The sequence below is a fragment of the Phyllosticta citribraziliensis genome (genome assembly GCF_038025025.1).
Source record: "Phyllosticta citribraziliensis strain CPC 17464 chromosome Unknown J3D65scaffold_11, whole genome shotgun sequence".
Taxonomy (NCBI): domain Eukaryota; kingdom Fungi; phylum Ascomycota; class Dothideomycetes; order Botryosphaeriales; family Phyllostictaceae; genus Phyllosticta; species Phyllosticta citribraziliensis.
In genome coordinates, this window is record NW_027117348.1 from 84460 (window position 1) to 104357 (window position 19898).

At 54.8% G+C, this 19898-nt stretch overlaps 6 protein-coding genes across 6 annotated transcripts; all 6 read right to left on the reverse strand.

Annotated features, from left to right (window-relative positions):
* Positions 1 to 5717: 5717 nt before the first annotated feature.
* On the reverse strand, positions 5718 to 8389 carry J3D65DRAFT_670607 (uncharacterized protein; the record flags this gene model as incomplete). The annotated part of the gene is made up of 4 exons (XM_066803308.1): positions 5718 to 6575; positions 7252 to 7796; positions 7850 to 8271; positions 8325 to 8389. The coding sequence occupies 4 exons, from the start codon at positions 8387 to 8389 to the stop codon at positions 5718 to 5720; spliced, it is 1890 nt and encodes a 629-aa protein (XP_066651629.1).
* A 769-nt stretch (positions 8390 to 9158) lies between these two features.
* J3D65DRAFT_670608 (uncharacterized protein) lies at positions 9159 to 10627 on the reverse strand (the record flags this gene model as incomplete). The annotated part of the gene is made up of 3 exons (XM_066803309.1): positions 9159 to 9676; positions 9728 to 10134; positions 10185 to 10627. 3 exons carry the CDS (start codon positions 10625 to 10627, stop codon positions 9159 to 9161), a joined length of 1368 nt encoding a protein of 455 aa, XP_066651630.1.
* Positions 10628 to 11173: 546 nt separating this feature from the next.
* On the reverse strand, positions 11174 to 12138 carry J3D65DRAFT_605937 (uncharacterized protein; the record flags this gene model as incomplete). The annotated part of the gene is made up of 4 exons (XM_066798388.1): positions 11174 to 11379; positions 11422 to 11670; positions 11725 to 11968; positions 11992 to 12138. 4 exons carry the CDS (start codon positions 12136 to 12138, stop codon positions 11174 to 11176), a joined length of 846 nt encoding a protein of 281 aa, XP_066651631.1.
* Positions 12139 to 12760: 622 nt separating this feature from the next.
* J3D65DRAFT_670610 (uncharacterized protein) lies at positions 12761 to 14395 on the reverse strand (the record flags this gene model as incomplete). The annotated part of the gene is made up of 3 exons (XM_066803310.1): positions 12761 to 13479; positions 13533 to 13921; positions 13977 to 14395. The coding sequence occupies 3 exons, from the start codon at positions 14393 to 14395 to the stop codon at positions 12761 to 12763; spliced, it is 1527 nt and encodes a 508-aa protein (XP_066651632.1).
* A 643-nt stretch (positions 14396 to 15038) lies between these two features.
* On the reverse strand, positions 15039 to 16577 carry J3D65DRAFT_605939 (uncharacterized protein; the record flags this gene model as incomplete). Its single annotated transcript, XM_066798389.1, has 3 exons — positions 15039 to 15676; positions 15730 to 16133; positions 16186 to 16577. 3 exons carry the CDS (start codon positions 16575 to 16577, stop codon positions 15039 to 15041), a joined length of 1434 nt encoding a protein of 477 aa, XP_066651633.1.
* A 723-nt stretch (positions 16578 to 17300) lies between these two features.
* On the reverse strand, positions 17301 to 18895 carry J3D65DRAFT_670612 (uncharacterized protein; the record flags this gene model as incomplete). The annotated part of the gene is made up of 3 exons (XM_066803311.1): positions 17301 to 17944; positions 18003 to 18463; positions 18519 to 18895. The coding sequence occupies 3 exons, from the start codon at positions 18893 to 18895 to the stop codon at positions 17301 to 17303; spliced, it is 1482 nt and encodes a 493-aa protein (XP_066651634.1).
* Positions 18896 to 19898: the final 1003 nt, after the last annotated feature.

Below are 19898 nucleotides of genomic sequence, written 5' to 3' on the forward strand. Positions count from 1 at the left end.
AGCCAATACATTCCAGGGCGAGGACGATCGCTCAAATTCCGTCGACAAGGGCACCGAATCCGGAAGGACGAAAATAGGAACGCAGAATCGTCGCAGCGCGAAGAGTTTCAGAATGATTTGGACATCGCTAGTTGTAGCATTCTGGAAAACCTTGCGGCATCTCACTTGCCGTCGGCTCTGGGAATGCCAAAGATCCCGAGGCTTTTCTAGAACCACCTATATCTCATTTTGCTGGACAACCAACCGGCTGTGTCAATCTGCTGTCTTCTAACATTTCGTTTTGGCCACTATGCTCCCGCTTTCCTTGTCTGCGTTTGTGGCTGGGCTCTGCATGCCATGAACAGAGCCTTTATCCTCTGGACGATGTCTTTGTTTCCGCTACGTCTTTTTGTGGCGGGAAATTGGTTATGGTCGTCTTTTGTTCTGGGTGGTGCTGAAAACGCTTCTGATGCGGGACTGACGAGTGCTGCAGTCTTGTCTGCGCACAATGCATGTTGGAAGCCACTTTGTTGGCCACGGCGTAGGAAACAGCTTTTGCGGCAGGCTCTCGATCGGAGTCTCTGGACAGCATCAGCGACGCAAACGAAATTGCCAAAATTTCTGCACGCTGGACGCCAGGAGTACCTCTCCACGCTACTATGGCCATGCCATTGCCCCGAGGACGACGCGCTCGAAAAGTGCGTAGGCCGAATCACTCGTCAAAGTTCCTTTCGTCTACTGCGGAATCCCTCCCTTGTCGGATCTTGAGAAGAATTCCCGCAACAGTCATCCGAGCTGCTTCTTCTTTCACAGTCTGTTTCGCCCTTCCGAAGCCTTTGTCGAGAGCCCGCCGCAGGTCGCGGGCGACGATCAGCAAGTTCCCTTGCCGCTCCTGAACTCGAAACGAGCACAGCGCTGACAATTGACGACCTCAGAGCGGACACAATTTCCAGCCGACTCGCATCCAACAAGTCGTAGAGCCCGCGTCCTTCTTCCGCCAAACAAGAGCACCCAGGTGATCTGCAGAGCCGAAAGCACGGTCAACTACGCTGGAAAATCCATCGTCTGCTTCAAAGGCACGACAGCGACGTTTCAGGAGACCATTCATTCTCCACATCCACCATATGGGGTCACGGGCCAAGGATCCATGAGGACGCTCTAAAATTAGAGACAAATCTGGAATCAGATCCAGCCTCAAAAGCAAAGAACACGCGGACCACAACGGGACGGACAAGTGATGTGCCGGCATTTGGAGAAGGTTCATCGCAACAGTGGGCCAGAGTTCATTCTGCGGAGACGGTATACCGATCCATTATGACTTGCAGCTCTGGCCCGCAGTCTGCTGGAAGTCTAGACTCTGGGGTACGAGGCGGTGGGCCCCCGGGAAGCTCCGCTGGCATGTCTTCTCGCGCGCGACATGTCCGCTCTATCTGATACTTCTGCAGGACTCTACCCTCTTCAAGCAACAATGGGGTTTTTGGAAGATGCAGCTGTGCGGCGGGAGAGCCGTCAGCTCCGGTACAAACGGATCGGACGTGGCCGGCGAGGAGACTGTTTCGCTATCAACCGCCGGGAGATCAGGCAAGGCAATGAGCTTGAGAAATTATTGAGACCTTCAGGTTCAACTGACATTATGCAGTTGCTTCGCTCCTGTCTCCGCGTACAAAATTTGAGAATATTCGCACCTGAAAGGGGCAAAACACCACGAAACGCGCCGCCTGTTGCTCCCGACCGTGACAAAGACAAAGAGAATCGACTCCAACTCGTCCACTGCCTCCGTAGTGTTTGCTGCCGTACTGCTTGACACTGTGCAGATCCAAGTCTAGTCATCCAGCAGGTTCCGGTATCTACAACAAAGCCGAAGAAAAGGAATCTAGCTGCCACGATTGGCAGCACCGCCCGGCGGATTCATGCGCTGGCTTTGACGTCGAATGGAGTGGCACCTACGAACACTGCTCAGAATTGTTGAGCTACTCTGCTGATGCATGACGTCCTCAAAACCGTCATCCACTCCAAAAACGGGCGAAAGGATTCGGATTTGACAAGTTCTCCTTTCCAAGCCGGAAATGCCGACAAAGAGTTGCAATCCCACGATACTCCTTGCTGTTGTTGGCAACATCAACGTCCTCATGCATGTTGTCAAGAGCATCCAGGACCAGGATCCTTCGTTAGTATCCGAGTTTCGGCGGCAGGGACAACAAGTGTTGATGTTACTCGTCGCATTTCCTCAGTCCACAAAGGCCGTGCGTCCGCAGCGCCGCACCCTTTACGACTGACCGGTCGCGGGCCACAGGACCAAGCCAGACAAGAGCGTTTCCACGTCAGCAACGCTACGCCGTAGACCCTGGCGCAACGTCGAGCATCTCTCCTCACGATGGGGCCATTTCGTCATCGCTCTGCTTAGAATAACCCGGCCGCTGGCCGCACGCTGGCCGCGAGCACGGATTCAGAGGCTTTGACACGCCCCGCGCGGTATCTCGGGCGGCCCGGGCCGCCCTAATGGGCAAATACGACCCGCTGGTGCTGCGTTGTCACCTGTCGGCCGGCTCCTGCTGCGAAGTTGAGAGGCAAATTGGTCGCCAGAGGGCCGGTCACTGACTTCTCCTGCGCCGGAGCACGTTGTAGCTCATTGACAGCAGACAGCGCCCCTGACGCGCTACAGCTGCATGGAATTTCTGCTGACGGCTCACGGGCCAGCATGCCATCCCACCCACCTTCGACGACAGCTCGTCTGTGCGTGAGGATGATACGCCGACGAACCGCCTTGCCGCGCTGCAGCTCGGCTGATGCATCTTCCTTGCAAATCTGGCTTGCAGCACGCAAGATGGGGAGTTCGCAATGCTCTGATATGGGCGTTCAGGGGCAGACGGCTTTGCTGACTGCATGGAAGGCAAGTCCCTCGGCCTCCTTGAAAAGCAGCAAGTTGCCAGAATCGGCGTCTGGAGATTCTGGAGAACCAACACTCAGCCCTGCCCTGCTCTGCTCGTTTTGCGGACTCGTCTTGCCGGTCCAAGCGCCGCGTCCGCGCGCTCGCTCCTTCGGCGCAGATCACCGGCTCAACGGTGAAAATTGACCATGGCAAGATGCTCGAGCTCCACCACAGGCCCTGCGTGACCGACACTTTTTTGTCGCGAGGCCCCTCTTGATGTTGCGCATCATTGTTTGCATTTCTGCCCCTCCAAGCCCACTCCCGGACGCGTCCCGAGCACAAGGTTTTCTTTGTTTCAGCCGTGTCGACGCTATTGTGCGAAGCAAATTCACAACTGCCCGATCGCCCTTTGAACAGTCTTCTAGCGCTTTCTTTTGGTGAGTCGGTCCGGTGGCGACTATGCAAGTGCGGGGTTCTAATGCTCTCCAAATCAGCAATGCCTACGAATCAGTTTGACTTGCCGCTGAATATGGGTCGCGGCGGCTACGACACGACGGGCGTGCCCAAGACGCCTGGAAAGACTACCAACAAGGTCGAATTATGACCGAGAACCCTCAACATGTTCAAGTCATTCTTTACCACGTACGTCCAAAAATCCAAGCAACAAGCCATTGATACTGACGATGCAGCAGCATATCATCAAAAAGCATCTTTCCATATATCCCAGCCTGACGAGCGCAACGAGGCATCCACGAGCCCTCCTCCATCCGACCTACGACCTACGACGACATCCGCGAACTCCGAACAACGACGAGCGACGGCCAACCTCCTTGCTGCTTTCCAGCTTTTACATCCGCGCAGGCGGAACAATTTCCTTATGAACTGTATGAATAATGTTGTGAATGCGGAGATATCACATGCATGACGGGATCGGGACGGCGTTTGAATCTCACGGGCAAAACATAGAGGCAGGCGTTTTTGAGCTGCTTTGGCATTGCATTGGGAAGGACTTGTTGCATAGGGCGATGTTTTGTCTGTCTTCTTTGTTTGGATTGTCTGTTTTATGTTGTGTACTATTTGTACGAGTGTCAGGGGATCTTGTCGACGCATTTTGAATTGTTCAACACAGACTTATCTCGAAGCGCATTTTCCTGGGGATTTTTGGCCAGTTCACTTGGACGACTCGAACACTCGAACTCGAACTCGGACTCAAACTCGAATCAAAAAGACCGTCAAAACACCAGCGAATTCCGGCAGAATCCGCGACCGTTGAATAAGAACCAAGTCACAAGACAGCCTCACTCCACCACCGCAGATGACAACAACATAGTAGTCACCAACACTACACGCTTACTCCCCCGTCAACCACAACCAAGTCCAAACCACGCTACCTACTTACCCCTCACCTACCCCTCTGACGTGGTGCACCACCCCACCCTCAAATTTTCCGAAGATCGGCGCAGGGAACATGACCGAGCGCTCCAACACCTTGAGGGACCGCACCACTCGGCGCCCAGCAGCGGCCATCACGCTGCCTGCCCAGTGCCCACCGGACACACGTCCTCAGGGTCATCATGGCCCGGATCCGGCACCGATCAGAGCGGCCACGGCGTGGAGGATGTGGCTTTGCGCCGCTCGCCTGGCGCGGGCGTTGGGGGCGGAGAAGCGCTACCTACCTACCTACACGTGGACTGGTGCGCGCGTGCGCCTTGGGGCATTGCTCGCTGGGGCGGTCCGACTGGCTTCCCGGCGGCGATACGTGTCGTGGCCCCTTGATAGCCGCGGGTGGCAAAATGCTGGTGTAGACGGGCTAGAGGGGCTGTGTCTCTCGATACTGTACGCAAACGCCGACGCGACTTCACCCGCGATCGTCGTTGAATGAATCGCAAAAGTCAGCGCTGTCCTTGATTTGAGCTTCTGTGCTGGCGCGTCGCGGCTGTCGTTGTCTACTGACGTGGAGCGAAGTCTGCGCACGTTGAGTCAGCTAGGGATATCCACTGGTTGACAATACTGCTACGCGTCTTTGAGCTGGTTTTCTGTTCACGATCAGCAAACATTTGGACTGTAAAAGAGCATGGGACAAGTTCTCTTTGGTTGCTTCGAAGAAGGACAATGCAAAGGGAGAGATTTTCACGTCCAAAAGCCATGCCAGCATCGTGCGCATCGCGAGGTAATCTGGAAGTGAAACGGTCATGGAGCTGTCAAGCAGCAATAAAACCACTCCATTTGATCCATTCAATAATCGAATCGTCCACGCATCAGTCGCTACTTCAGGTCCCATGCAAGAGGAGCCCAGGGGACACAACAGGGGCCAAAACACCAAGCGTTGTGCGAGATAGAGAGTTAATCAAAGCGCAGCAAAACGACGGCGATGCCGACTTATAGGTTTGTGGTCACGTCGAGGCTTCACGCTTGCATGCGGTGCGGTCCGTCCCCTGAACGCCACGAGGTCTCTGCGTCGCGCTTGCAGGGTTGGCTACGAGCTTGTTTCAACCTCAACACCGATTCTTTTGCAGCCGCGTGCAGAGAATTGGGACAGATTTGTATTCTGGTGATGTCCGGTGCCGACTTCAGGGGGAAATCATGTCACTCTTGTCACTGTCGACGCGTTTAGTCACTTTGCAAGATCAGCCTGGGCCGCACAAACGCACGTTTTGGGGAAAGTGTATCAATTGAATGCTGTCTACTCAAGAAAACCCCGAATCTATCTCTGGGAAGGGAATGGGAACCGGTGTACTCCTGCTCGTGCTGCTCCTTTAACGCCAAGAAAACCCCGAATCCCGTGTCAATGAAAAAGGACTCCCACTCATGCAACTCCCTCAATGTAACCTCGTCAGTCGTGAGTCGTACCAGCGTTGCTGGCCTAGTTCTAGCTGGTCTTCATGTTCAAGCGACGCGCCGCAGCCTCGCGGTCTTCCTGCCTGGCGCGTTCCTGCTCGGCCTTGGACTTGCCATTGCACAGCGCAGCGTGCCTGATAGCCTGGACCTCGTACTTGAACAGCTTGGTACAGCCATTGAGGCCATCGACGTTGTTCGGGCAAGGAAACCTCTGGGTGCAGATCTTTCCATGCTTGCGCGCGACGCCGGCAGTGAAGAACAGCTGCTCGCAGCCCCTGTGAGCGTTGACGGGACAGGGGATGTTCTTGGGTCTCCGCGTCGATGGCTCAGCCATGCTGCAGTTCTCGGCGTGCGTCGTGGCGATTCTGGGGTAGAAGAACATCTTGCCGCAGCCGAGGGGGCAGGGGTGCGTGCGCGCCTTGGGAGGCATGCCGGGCTCGCTGTCGATGATGGGGTAGGCCGGGGTGGCCTCCGCGGGCGGATATGGCTGCTGGGCCATGAGCGGCGAAATGGGCTCAGGCGTGGGTTGCTTGGGCAGATATTCCGCGCCCATGACCGGGCCGTGGTGGTTGGTGAAGGCCGGCATGGGGACGTCTTGGTACTGCATCATCTCGCTGGGAGCGACGATGAAGGGAACAACCGTCTCGTCGTAGAGCCAGGCTCCCTCGCCATTGTCAAATTCGACCCAGCGAGTCGGCCAGTCCTGAGCGGGAGGCGCAGGCGGGTCGACCTCCATGGTCTCCGGCTCAGTTGGGTAGTTCCGAGCGGGTCCCACCGGGCGCAGTTCGGGGTGCTCGGTGTAGTACCACTCCCACAGGGCGGAGATCTCGACTTTGCTATTTCCAATTGCGATTCCCTTGCTCTGAATGTTTGTGGTGGCCTTTGGAAACTAATGCGGTATGCTGAAGCTCTTATACTGCCCAGTGATGTCCTGACAATGACTTTGTGAAGGTCAAGTCGGGGGCGCGGCGGGACGAGAGTTGTGGTATTGTTTGAGACGACGGCTTGCGTAGCTGGGAGGTGCTTGACTAGACTGGCCGATTGGTGGGAGGAGAGATGCGGTCGTTTTGTTTTGGAAGTCTGCAGAAATGTTCTTCAACAAGTCAGCTGAAGCTTATTTCGGACAACATCAAGAGTCTTGCTGGGGTTCATACGGTCGTTTTGAAAGGTTTTCGCGTTGTCCGCACGTTTAGTATGAGGTTCCTCTGCAGTTGCGGCAGCGGAGCAGTTGAATCAAGAGTGTGGCCGCTGCGTGACAGTGTCGTTGTGCAGAAGAGTGGTTGCGATGGCTGGTGTTGGAAATGCATCACAGTCGAGGCGGTTGCCCAGAGATGTACCCACTCACCTGCCCAATGGTCCCAAGCTTCAGAAGGAATTAACACTTTGATTGTGTGGTAAGTCTTGCCGCTTGAATTTTGGCGCCATGACCTTGCTATCAAGTTCACCCTGCAGTCACTTGTTTACCCAGTACTAGATACATTCACCTCCAGCATTCTGCCCCCACAAGTCCTGGTTTGGAAGGCTCCCTCCCCCCATCCTGGCTTCCCTATCCCATCAAAATTCACCAAAGACTCTTCGATCTCGTCAATCGCTTCGAAATCTGCGTTGACGACAACGCAGGCTGGCTTCTCTTCCGCCCCGCCGTCGGATTCGAAGACGATCCAGGCTGCGTCTCCCTCATGGCCAGCCCAGCCTTCGTCACCAGCCGTGACAACCTTGACCTCAAGTTCCAAAACCTCATGACCGCATCCCGGCGCAGGTATTCTCTTCAAGAAGAGTTTCCCCTTGCCAGAATCGCGCCTGACCACCGCATTGAAGAAGTAGCCAACGGAAATGTCCTTGATGTTGGCAAACCTGGCAGCAATGACGGCCGCCGGACCCCAGTTGTGGCATCCCCCGATGCCCGACCAGCCGCCCCTATCTGGGACGCCCGTATCTATATCGTCTGCCTCGGGAATTGTGACTTTGTGGATGGTGGGCTGCGACTCAATCATTTCGAGTACCAGGCCCATCGGAATTCTTGGTACATGCTCGTCATCATTGCTCTCGTGGTTTGGATGGCGGATAGAGACGATGCTGAGTGTCTGGAGGGACAGGGTTGGAACTCGCACTGATTGATCATGTTAGAAATAACGTAACTTCAATGGTGAGGAGAGAACAAACAGTGAATGGTCGCACCCGCTGAAGTCAGGAAGTCGGACACAACAAGTTCCAAATGGCGCAGGCCTTGAAGTGACTTCAACATGGCCATCATATCATATACTTCAGCCTGACTGTATAGCACAGAGGACATTCCGTAGCCCTCTCGCGTTGAAGTCGAGACGCGAGTTGCTTTTGGTGTGAGCTTCAAGAGAAAGCGAAACTCAACGCTCAGAATGAGATCCTTGAGGTAAACGAATTGAATTGCTCCGTTCTGCTGCAGGCATCCTTCCACCTTCTGGGCAAGCAGATCACCACCGTCAATTTCGAGTCGACGCAGAGTTGCAGGCTTCAGGAGAAGTCGGGAGATTCCTTGGGCGATCTGCGCGAGCGAATCATCGGTAGAGATTGAATTGACGTCCCAGAACTGGTGAATTGAAAGTGACCTGATGAAATGATGTCAGCCGGGTCTCTCTGAAGAACTGTCGGGGAAACTTACTGGATGTGTCTGAGGAAGTCGGGTGGCCGTTGAACAAGCGCAGTCTGCAAGCCCGGCGAATCCATCGTTGGACGATTTCGAGCCAATTGCGAGTAGTTGTGCGATTGGCCAGCAGACATCAAGTCGATTCTTCGGAAAAAGATTCTTTCCGCTAGCTTGCGAGCCTGCCAGCTCGCCTTCGAGAAAGCAATGAGGGCCGACATGCCGCAAGACGGGTCGTGCCTATCTGAGGTAAAGAGAAGCTGTTCCAAGACTCCTTGGATGAGTTCTTTGGGCAGTCTCATCAGCGGAAACGGCTGCAGAGTGCAGTCCTGCATGGAGGAAGAGAGTTGGTCCATGTCGCTGGCGTGAGTTTGACCTTGACGAACGGGGTGGTTGAGGAGTGGTGGCAGAGGGGAGAAAGCTTGAAAGGTGCAAAGTGGTGGAGGGTTGAGATTTCACAGCACCGGAGCCGACGTTGGCGAGGATACGCCCGACCGGCGCCACCCAAAACAGCCGTCACGTGCCGAGGTTGCGGCTGGGCCAACGCCAATGCCCTGAACCGCATCTCAAGCTTCCCGGCAGCCCTTTTTGACACCCACTGCTGCATTGCCCGCGCCCGCGGTCGCGGCTTCACAGAGATCTGGTTTCTGGAGCAATGATCTCGAGTATAAGCCTCACCGGCCTGAAATTTCGAGAGTATTTATTCTCCAAGTAGACCTGGGATTTAATGGACATGTTAATCGTCTGCAAGGACAGGATTGAAAATTATACTGTGAGCGTTGTGAAGTCAAGAAAGAAACTGTCTAGTAGATCTATATCCGCCCCTATAAATCTCGTCCCATCCTCCCACCCTCAAGTAGTGTACTCATCGGTGGCCCTGCAGTCCGCATTGACGGCGATGGAAGCCGCCTCGTCGTTCTCGTATACGATCCAGGCCGGAGCACCATCAGCCCCCTCGTAGACGACGTGGATGTCGTACTCCTCCGAAACCACGTTTGGATGGTCAAGGAAAACCCTCTGCAGCGTGATGGTGCTGCTATTCAGATTGCGCCACAGGGAAAACTTGCAGTACTTTCCGACGGTAATTTCCTCGACGTCAAGAAACCTGACGGCAAGGATAGCCGCAGGTAGCCAGTTCTGCCAGCCCTGGTCTTCTTGCCAGCGCTTGCGGCTTCCGTCCGCTCCCAGGAAGATGTTTCTGGCCCGAGGGATGGTGATACTGCGCGTACCGGGCTGCGAACCGATCACGTCAAGAAGGAGCCCCATCGGCAGCTTATCGTCGTATTCGTGAGGTCGTCGAAGGGTCGAGGGCATGTATTCGCGTTCTCGAGTGAACTTCAGCGTGTCGAGGGAAAGTGCTGGGAGTTGGACTGTTGAATCATGTCAGCATCAGTCTTTTTTGAAAATGGAGAGCGACATACCATCGAAGGGACGATCGAAGTCAGCGATGGTGAAGTCGAGATGGCGCAGTTTTCGAAGCGCCCCGCACGACTGCAGCAGCTCGTCCACTTTCTGCTTCCCGTAGTTGCGAAACTCCCTGTCGTAGCCCTCTCGCGGCATGTTGGAGAAGTGCTCGATGTTTGGAGCCAATTTGAGAAGGAAGCGGAACTCGACGCTGGCAACAAGCTCCTGCAAGTAGGGAAACCGAACGTCGGCGTCAGCCAAGAACTCTTCCATGTACTGGGCTAGGCGCTCGCTGCCATCGATTTCTAGACGGCGCAACGTTTTCGGCTTCATCAGGAGCTGTCCAATGCTAACAGCAAATGTATACAAGATTGCGTCGTTGCCGATAGTGTCGATCTTCCAGAATTCGTGGATGGCAAGCTCCCTATTTCGGTCAGTTGGTTGAATCTGCGGGGATTCTCCTCGGAAACGTACTGAATGTGTCTGAGAAAGTCGGGCGGTGGGACCTGAAGCAGTGTTTGAAGGCGCTCTGGAGAAAAGCCTGGGTACCACTGGGCAAGACGCGCACAGTCAGGCCTCTCAATGTCCTGTACGTTCGCACTCGTCAAGAGCTGGACATCCAGGAAGACGAACTTCTTGGCGATTTCACGAAGGTGCTTGCAGGTTTTCGAGAAAGCAACGATGTCCTCCTTGTCGACGGATCGTCTTGCCTCTCTGTCTCCTCGAACGTCCGCGAGCTCCAGACCACCAAATATACCGAAGATATTGATGTCGTTGGACGGATTTGCTGGCCCGGTATCTTGCACGAGGTGTCTGGCGACATTCTCGATGAGCTCGTTTGGCAGCTTCAGCAAAGGGAAAGGTCGCATCTGGTGGGCAGCAATCTCGAAGTCGGAAGTTTCCTGCATTTCAGGCATCCTGTCTCGCCAGGTTAGCTTTGTGGAAGTGCTCAGAAGTTTTCCTTGCTACTTACTTGAACGAGCAGCTATACTGACAGCAAGGTCGATGAGAGGAAAAGGGAGATTGGAAGATGCAGGGTTGTGCAAGATCCGAGAGTGGAGTAAGTAAATTGACGGAGGGTGGAGGTATTTAACAGCACCGGAGCCGGAGTTGGCGGGCGGAAGCGCACCCAAAACAGCCGTCACGTGCCGGAGTTGCGCCTGCGCCAACGTCAAGGCAGGGTATTGTATCTCACACTTCTCAAAGAATTTCTGTGTGGTAAATCCACTCAAGAATCGCCTGCTTCTGGTTTCGTAGGCAGATTCGACTCTCGTGACTTGGAACGCTGAAGTGTTCCTGTCGCGGCATCACTTTAAGAAAACGAGACCTCAAAATTTTGTGCTGGAAAATTGAGGATTCAAACGAAATGCGAGCTTAATTTCTCATCGGCGGAGATGCTATCTCATTCCAAACTCAGCAGGGTTCATTGACAACCCTCGCTGCGGCAATGTCCTCCCTGCGCCTCATCCGCACACCAAGATGACCCTCCCATTGTCCATACAGATGCCCAAAAGTCTCGTATTTCCCTCCTCATCGACCTCCTGCTGCGCTTTTGTGATGGCGGGCAACCAGATCTTTTCACGGAACTCATCGGCGCCAGCTGGGTCGTTTGGCAATGGTTGATAGAGCAACGTATGGACGAAGAAGCCGATGGAGGTCCGTCTTGGGCCTGATCTCCTTGTGCAGCGCGGATGGTCTCTTCACAGATTACAGGGCGTCTCGAGATTTTTGGCAGTGACTTCAGTGACCTTGTAGAGGACGCTGCGATCAATGTACCCATTCAAAGTAATGTGAACGCTGTTCGCTCGCTGCCGCTGGTTCTTGATTGCAACGGTAACGTTAGGCGGATCCAGTTTGCATTGGCCAACAACGGGGACGACATTGCTGTCTCCTGCGAAATTGGCGTTCGTCAATGCGTCCCTGGTAATGGCGAAGCTTTCCAAGGGAAGAGAGATGTCGGCTGTGTTTTGACGTCAGATTAGAGGACTCGGGGAAGCAAACTAGCAAGACTCACTTTGGAACATGTTCTGCCCGTCGAACTCGGCGATCATGACCTCCAAGGTTCTCAGTCTGGTAAGAGACGGACAACGAGCGGGCAATTCTTCTTTGTCTTCCTGGGGGCATATAGGGAGGCCAGTGTTGTTGCCGGAGTGCGTCTTGTTTAAAAGGCGCAAGACGCCATCATCATTGATCAGGACCCTCATAGCGTCGATGGTCACATCGATATCGCCCGCGCTCGGATCGGAGCTTGTCCAGACCTGTTGTATTGCAAGGGACCTACGAGCTTGTCAGTTAACTGAATACCACCTGGATACTCGACGTACTGCGTATGCGGAAAAGGCTTCAGAGGGAGGCTCCGAAACATCTCCTCTACGTCACGCGAGTTTGCGACCGGATCTCTTTGGACAACGCCGGCGAAGAGACGCATAACGTTCGAGAGGACCCATGTGTATTGGTTCACAATGTGACAAGAGTGTCCTTTCCCTACGCGCATTCTCATATTCCACCGCGATGACAGCGTCTTCGAAGTCGCCCTCCGCAACCTTTTCCCCGATTCCAACAGCAGTTCGTTTGGTGGACTGAAGAGCGGGGACCGGGTGGATTCGTCGCGGACTTTTTGGTAGAGGCCATCAAATGAGATGGCGGCAAAGTCTCGCCGGACAGTCGAAGATGGAGTCGCGGTGTCGTGAAGGCAGTATCGTGGGTTTTTGGTTGAGCTTTTTGAGATTGCGGTCAGCTTTCACATGTCGCAGTGTTTGGAGTGAATTCGGAGACCCAGATCATGTTGTTGTCGTTCAGGATGGCCTGTCGGCGTGCTACCGTCCGGCTGCTCGAAAAGTGGACAAGATTGAAAGCTTCGATTCGAATGGGATATGCGGGATCTGAATCAAATGTCCCAGAAAGCCGTGAAGCAGATGAACAATGAAGTTGTCAAGTCCAGCTTTGCAGAAACTGGCGTGTTGATGTCTCGGCATGCTGTCAAGAACCTGGAATGGATTGTGGAACTTTTTCTAAAGAGTCTCGTCCTCCTGCCCTGCCCCGTCTCTCCCTCAGCCGCCCAGCAGTGCTTTCAGGCGGGGGTTGCCCAGATTCACCTCCACAGAAGTCGGCCGTCCCTCCTCGTCGACGATGAACGCGGTGGCCTTGGTGTCTGGCTCCCCGTGGGTGATGCTGAGAGTCAACGTGGCTCCCAGGATGTCCACGTTGCGCCTGTGCTTCATCGTCAAGATCGGCTCCTTCCAATCATCCCAGAGAGTGTGCCAGCAAGGCTCGGGGACTGGTTGCCACATCGGCCACCCGCTAGATATCGAATCATCATCCGCGATGAATCGTGGGTCACCTCGAGGGTTGTCGTCATCGTCACCTGCTGAGGAGTCGCCGCTCAGTCTGAGCACAGTCTGCTCTCCCTCCCGGCGAACGATGTCGACGATGGAACTGCGCCCGACGAGGACTCTCTGAATCGTTGGAACCAGGGCGGCGATGATGGCGGCAGGGAGCATATCGCTGAGTCCACCCTTCCAGTCCCAAGTCCATTTGTCGTCGTCCAGAGCGTCGATCTTCTCCGGTCTTGGGATGTGAGCATCGACCAGACCCGGCTGCGAACGAATCATCCCAACGAGGAACCTCATGTTGACTCTTTTGCAGTAGATGTCTTCGTCCGCAGGCCCTTCTGCCGCTTCAGCGTGGTCCCAGTCGCCAGGAAAGTAGTGGCTCCGGAATTCCTCGTTCGATAGGCTCAGGCTCGTGAGGGACAAGGGCGGAAGATCGACTGGTGATGGATGTTAGTCAGTGTCTTGGGAAACAAGTGTTGGGGCGACATACTGCGAAAGGGGCGGTCAAAGTTTGCAACGGTGAGTTGCAAGGTCCGTAGCTTTGGCAGCGACTGACAGAGCCGATAAAACTTTTGAATCATCGGCTCGGAGCACTGGCGCGAGATGGTTATGCATCCTGAGAACGTCTTGTTCGAAAGACGCTCGACATTGGGCGTATGCTCGAGAAGGAAGGACATCTCGATACTGATGATGAGCTCAGTCACGTCTCCCAGTGCTGCTGCTGGTTGTGCTGTCATGGATTGCTCCAGATTTTGTGCAAACTTTGCGTCGGCATCGAGGTGCAAGTGGCGGAGGGAGCTTGGTGCCTCAAGCAGTGCCTTGACGCCGTTGGTCATCCAGCTGGCGGAGCCCTGCCAAAATTGGTGAATCGCGAGTGACCTTTGGGCAACCATTAGTTGAAGTCCCCCGCGCTTTTGGATTTCAAAGGACATACCGCGTCGATTTGAAAAGCCACACCGGTGGAGCTTTGAATTCCGGCAGGACCGCTGTCGAAAATATTCCTGGACGTCCTCCAACGACAAGAGGAGCGTTGTGCTGGAAGGCATCGCGGCTGAAGCAATATGTGCCATCGCCGTGGCCCCTTCTGAGAACGCGAACAGTCCTGAAGAGCCGCGGCTTCACAAGACGCCGAAGCTGCTTGTTGACCTGAGCGAGCGACACAAGAGCCCTGTATGGTCTGGACGATTCAGGGATGCCGTACTCGTCATACACCGGCCTCCAGACTCCGTTCTTGATGCCATCCTCGATGTCGCATTCCACGACCTTGTCGATGACACACTTGAGAAGATGGTCGTCGAGTCTGAGAAGTGGGAAGGGGCGAGAGTCCTGGCGGGCTGGAATTTTCGCCGGCATCGTGGGAGGTAGTCGTGATGTTGTGGAAGGTACGGTACGTCTCGCTGATCGGGGAAGCTGTTTCGGGCGAGATGGTGATGGAAACCTGAATATTTAACGAGATTCGAGATTGGTGGAGTGGAAGAGCGAGGTCAAGGTCGAAGTCGTGGGGCTGCCAAGCAGCAGAGTTAGGTGCCGCCGCGTGGTGGTCAAGTCGGGTGTCACGTGCCCTGGACGTCCATTCGGATGCCCGCGGGCGCGACACCGACGTCCGGTTCTCGAGCAGGTCCTGGGGATAGCCGTGGCTCCTCGCAATAGTTGCAACCCATGAAGCAACCGTGTTGGTGTCTTCCTTGTATTTGTGATAGCTGGACTTGAGGAACTTCAAGTCGCCCAGCGAGGGAGACAAAATTTCTCGCCGCTATCCCCCATTTCTATATCACCAAGGACGGCTTTGCAGAGGCTGATCAGCTGGCGCGCTTGTGGATTTTACTACGAATATGACCGGGTTTCCATCATGGATTAAAAGACACTGTATTCTGCAAAGAAAGACTCAGAGAACGAATTCTAAAGCCTGAAATATACTATCCAGCAAAAGAGAGATTCGAAATCGAGGACAAACAAGACCCTTCTCATGTACCTCTCCCTCTCCCTCTCCCCTGCCTCAGAGGTATTCGACCGCGTCGATCCGTGGGTTGTCCACGTTCACCTCGATCCTGGTCGGCCTATGGTCCTCGTCCGTGATGAACCTTGCCGGGTGCACGTCTGGGCCCTCGTGGACTACATGGAGAGGCAGCACCACTTCCTCTTCCGCCCGATTGTAGACTTTCTGCCTGTTGACGAGCGGTTCTTTCCAGTGGTCCCACTGCTCGAACCAGCTGGCCGGTCGTTCTGTTGACCAATCCGCAACTGGAACGTCGGTCAACTTGAGCACCATCTTGTTCTCGCCTCGGAGGATTTCGACCATCGAGTCTCGCCGGATCTTGATCCTCTGGAGGTTGGGGACTTTGGCAGCTATGATGGCAGCAGGGACAATGTCGACCAAAGCGAATTGTCTGTCTGCCGGGTCGCCTTCCTCCTCCCAGGCATCGTTCGCTCCAAGCCCGAGAGTCAGGCTGCCAAGCCACGGAATTTGCAACTCGACCAAGCCTTTCTGAGAGAGGGCCATGTTGATGATTCCACCGAGGGGCATGTGGAGCTGGTCTTCGTCGATTGTGTCGGACATGCTTCGGGGTGCCTCTCCGGTGATGGCCAAAGTCTCCAAGGACAAGTTGGGGATTCGAAACATGGCGGGATCGTGAACTGTTGGATAGAGTCAGATGAGATCTGTGAGAGACATTTCTTGCTTTACTTACAGTCCCTCCTCCTGTACGGGTCGAAGTCCGCGACCGTGAGCTCAAGGGTCTTCAGCTTTTGGCGGTTCCGGCAGGCGTCGAGGAACTCGCGTACGTGCGACATGGGGTATATGCGAGGATCTTGTTCAACCCCCGAGAACGCTTTGTTTGACAAGCGTTGGATGTTGGGCATATATTTCAGCAAAAAGGTCATCTCAATGCTGATGGTGACCTCGGTCAGGGTGCTGAAGTCGATCGGCGGTAGCACTTCCATCGCGTCCTCCATGTAGTTGGCGAGTTTTGTATCCCCGTCGATGTGCAGGCGCCGAAGTGATCGCGGGGCCTGAAGCAGCTTGATGATGCCATTGGAGATCCACACGTCGCTGAGATAGCCACGGGTCCAGAACTGGTGGATTGCCAAAGAGCTATTGCTTCTCGTCAGTTCAAGCTCGCTTCTACCTGGATTCGAGGACGTACCTGGTGCCGGCAAAGAGATGAACCGGCGGGCGACAGAAGATGTTCATGACTTCCTCGGAAATCGCGTAGGGTCTGCCTTGGGCGAGGGGAGAAAACCGTTGTTGGACGTCCCGGTAGGTCCTGTCTCCTCCCTGGCGCTTGAGAAGGAAGACGGTCCTGAATATGCGACCTTTGATCAAGGATCGCAGACTCTTGTTGACCTGGGAGAGCGACATGAGTGCCCTGACTGGCAAAGGGAATGTATAGTCCGTTGCCGTGGCTTCTTCAATGTCGCATTCGACGACCTGGTCGATGACGACTTTCAGAATGACGTCGGGAAGATCCAGGAGCCTGAACGGATGCTGCTGGCGGGCTGGAACTTCCGAGATGGTGGGCGCAGAGTGAGACGACATGGTGTATACGGTGGGATGTCGGTATGAGGGAAGCGGAGTAGAGTGGAACGATTTCGTTGTGAAGGAAGCGGAGTAGAGTTGAACGATGTCGTGATGAAGAAATCGGAGCGGAGTGGAATCGCAAGGTCGAGTTCCAGGTCGGAGTGGTTGTTGATGTCGGAGCCAGTGCACGTGCCGGAGCGAGGAATCGGGCGGTGCGCCGGGCAGACACAATGTTAACACCAAGACACAGTGTTAACACCACAACAGCGCCGAAGTGTTATTCTGGTTGCGAGGCTCGCTTCCATCAAGAAGACTTCCCAATACTGCGACCGATGCTCCACAGCCAGCTCTACAGGAAGACCCTGAAGCTGAATCATCTTGCCGGAGCTTCCTACTGACGAGATGAGAAACGACACCAATTCAAATATATTCGAGGAGCTTCTCCTCCTCCTATACGTGACAAAAGGCCTGAATCGAGGGGTTCAACCTCCTTTCGGCTGTCGAATATCACTGACTAGTTGGCGTGGTTGCTTATGCAAAGAACAACATCCAAGAAGATCACGAAAGCCTTAAAGAATGGCATTGAAAGCAAGTGTTCTGTTTTCGAAGGAGGCTAAAGACTTCATACCCCTTTCCCATTACCGCAAAGCATCCACCCATTAGGCCATCATCAGTGAAGAAAAGAAAGCAAAAGGAGCAAGCCGCCGGGGTCGTCCGAGCATCATGAAAAAAAAGAGGTCTCTACGGCGCTAGGTCGACCACCTCGATGAAAGGATTCAGAATGTTGACCACGACTGTCTGTGGCACTTCCTCATCATCCTTCTCAATGTACGCAGCCGCGTCGCCCTCGACGTGATCGACGCAGAGGACGACCTCTACCGAAAAGTCCGAAACGGCCTCCTTATCGACGCGCTCGTGGTGGTGGACAAGCGGTTCCTTCCAAGCGTCCCACCGGTGAGTCCAGAGGTGGGACGTCTCATCGTGGTAGTAGCTCCAATAGCTCCTCCCGGACCGAGGCGTGTAGGCCTTGTTCCTGGTCAGTCGCAGGCGCGTCGTGCCCGAGGCCTTGCGAGTGATGTCGACAGTGGCATGCGGTCCGACGAACACTCGCTTGATGTTGCGGACTTTGGCGGCAACGACTGCGGCCGGCAACAGATCGGTGAGCTCGTGCTCCCACTTCCAGTGGATATCGGTGTCAATGTTTCCGAGTGCGATATCTTCGGGCTCGGGGATTTGGTACTCCTCGAGCGCGGGCTGGGAGCGGGCCATTCGCAAGACCAGGCCCATGGTGACTTGCCCGTCGGCATCGACATAGAAGTCGTCGAAGCTTGGGACTGACTCTCTGATAAAGGACAGTTTCGTCAACGCCATGGGTGGAAGGACGCCTGTTTGACCGTGTTAGTATTGGCAATTCAAAGAAGTGGGTAGAACTGCGCAACATACTTGCGGCCATGACGCTGTCTCGCCTTTCGTCGTATTGGAAGTTCCGGATCGTCAGCTCCATGGTCCGGAGCTTTGGCAGAGACGAGCACATGTCGAAAAAGTGGTTTACTTGTGCTGTCGTATACGCGCGCAACCAGTCGCTGCTTTCACCCGTCGTACGGCCCATGAGCGTCTTGTTTGATAGGCGCGTGACGTTGTGTGTATACTTCAGAATAAAGGCAAATTCGACGCTGATGATGATCTCCTCAACGTTTGCCAGAGCTACTCTTGCCGCTGGCATGAGCTCCAACTCGTGCTCCAAGGCCGTGGCGAATGCGTGCTCACCATCAAGATGAAGCCGACGGAGCCTCTCAGGCGCTTGCATGATGGTACGTAAGCCTGTGGCAATCATGCGCAGAGCCCAAGCCTCGTCGGCGGGGAGGCAGCCATTTGCGTGCCAAAACTGGTGGAAGGCCACAGACCTGTTGCCCAAGTTAGTAAGAATCGTTTCGAATTAGGGGCGGCGGAGCCACTGACCTGGTCTTCCTCAGGTGGTGCAGATCAGGCTGCCCGAAAAACTCCAAGATCTCCGGCGAGTCGACGGCCAGGTTGCGCTGGGCAAGCGGAACGTAATTCTCGCAGACATGCTCGAGAGGCCTGTCCATCTTCCTCATGATGCTGACCGTCCTGAAGACTGACTCGTCGCAAAGCTGTCGGAACTTGTGGTTGGTCTGGCGGAGGGGAAAGACACTCCGGTTGGACGGCTGAGTCCTGTTGTCTCCGACGGCGTCGTCGATATCGCCTTCCTCCACGTGGCGGACGATGCGAAGGAGGAGCTCGTCGGGGAGCTTGAAAATGACGCAAGACGCGGTTCCGTTGCGGGCCATGGTAGCAGTGGCAGAGGTAGTGGACATTTTGGAGCGATTGATGTCGGTATAGAGCAGATAGTGAGGGGGTTGATGTATAGGCAGCGGAAGACGGTTGGTGGTGTATACGGAGTGATGGATGGAAAGCTGAAAGTTGATCGGGATGATGGTTTTTGAGAGGGAAAAAGTGGTTGATAGCGAGGTTTGAAGGCGGTATATTCCTGCAAGGTTGTGGCAGAAGAAATTTTGGCAAACTCGGCTCCGGTGCTGTCAGTCGTGCAGTGCGATGGGCGCCCGCAAGTGCACCCTGGCACGTGACGACAAAACTGCCATGCCGTGGACCGGACTGCACAATAACAGGCTGACTAACAATATACTGACCTGAGCTGAACTCAAGGTCTCTCCTATCTGGATTCCTGGAAATGGAGGTAAAGTTCAGGGAGAATTGACCCCTTTTGTATCTAAAAGAGAAGGTATACCGCCGCCTTCAAAAGCAAAGTCCATTGCTGAACCCAAAGGTTTTCATCTGCAATCATGGATTGGAAGGAAGAAGCCTAGCATCTGAAGATCCAACCAAGAGACAACCATCAACGCCTTAAACGCCATGGCGCACTCTGCTCGCACTGTGGGCAGCCTGGAATCTGGTGGCTATTGTTTGTAGACGACGCGGCGCGGGAGCTGCCGAAGCACGCGATCATGTGTGGGAGTTTGGTCCGTTGCTGGGACAATTGAGCTGCTAAGACGGCTTGAGGACGCGGATGGATGGGTGGTGCGGCTCGAGGAGTTCGATGGTTGACCGCGTCCACGGCCGCCGCGGGTGGCTGGTCTCGTCGGGGACGGTATCATCGTTGGTGTCGGCGGGCAACTGTCGACGCTCTTGGCGTCGCGTCGCTCTGACGAGCTTCAGGAGGCTGCACATAATTAGACTGGGGGAGTCAGTATTTTAAAAGAGGAGCCAATAATCTAGCAGTCTTCTCCGACAGGAGGTGAGGTCCCGCCCGGCAAGTGGCTCAATGATGAGAAGGAATCCGGTGTCGTATGTTGCTACCAG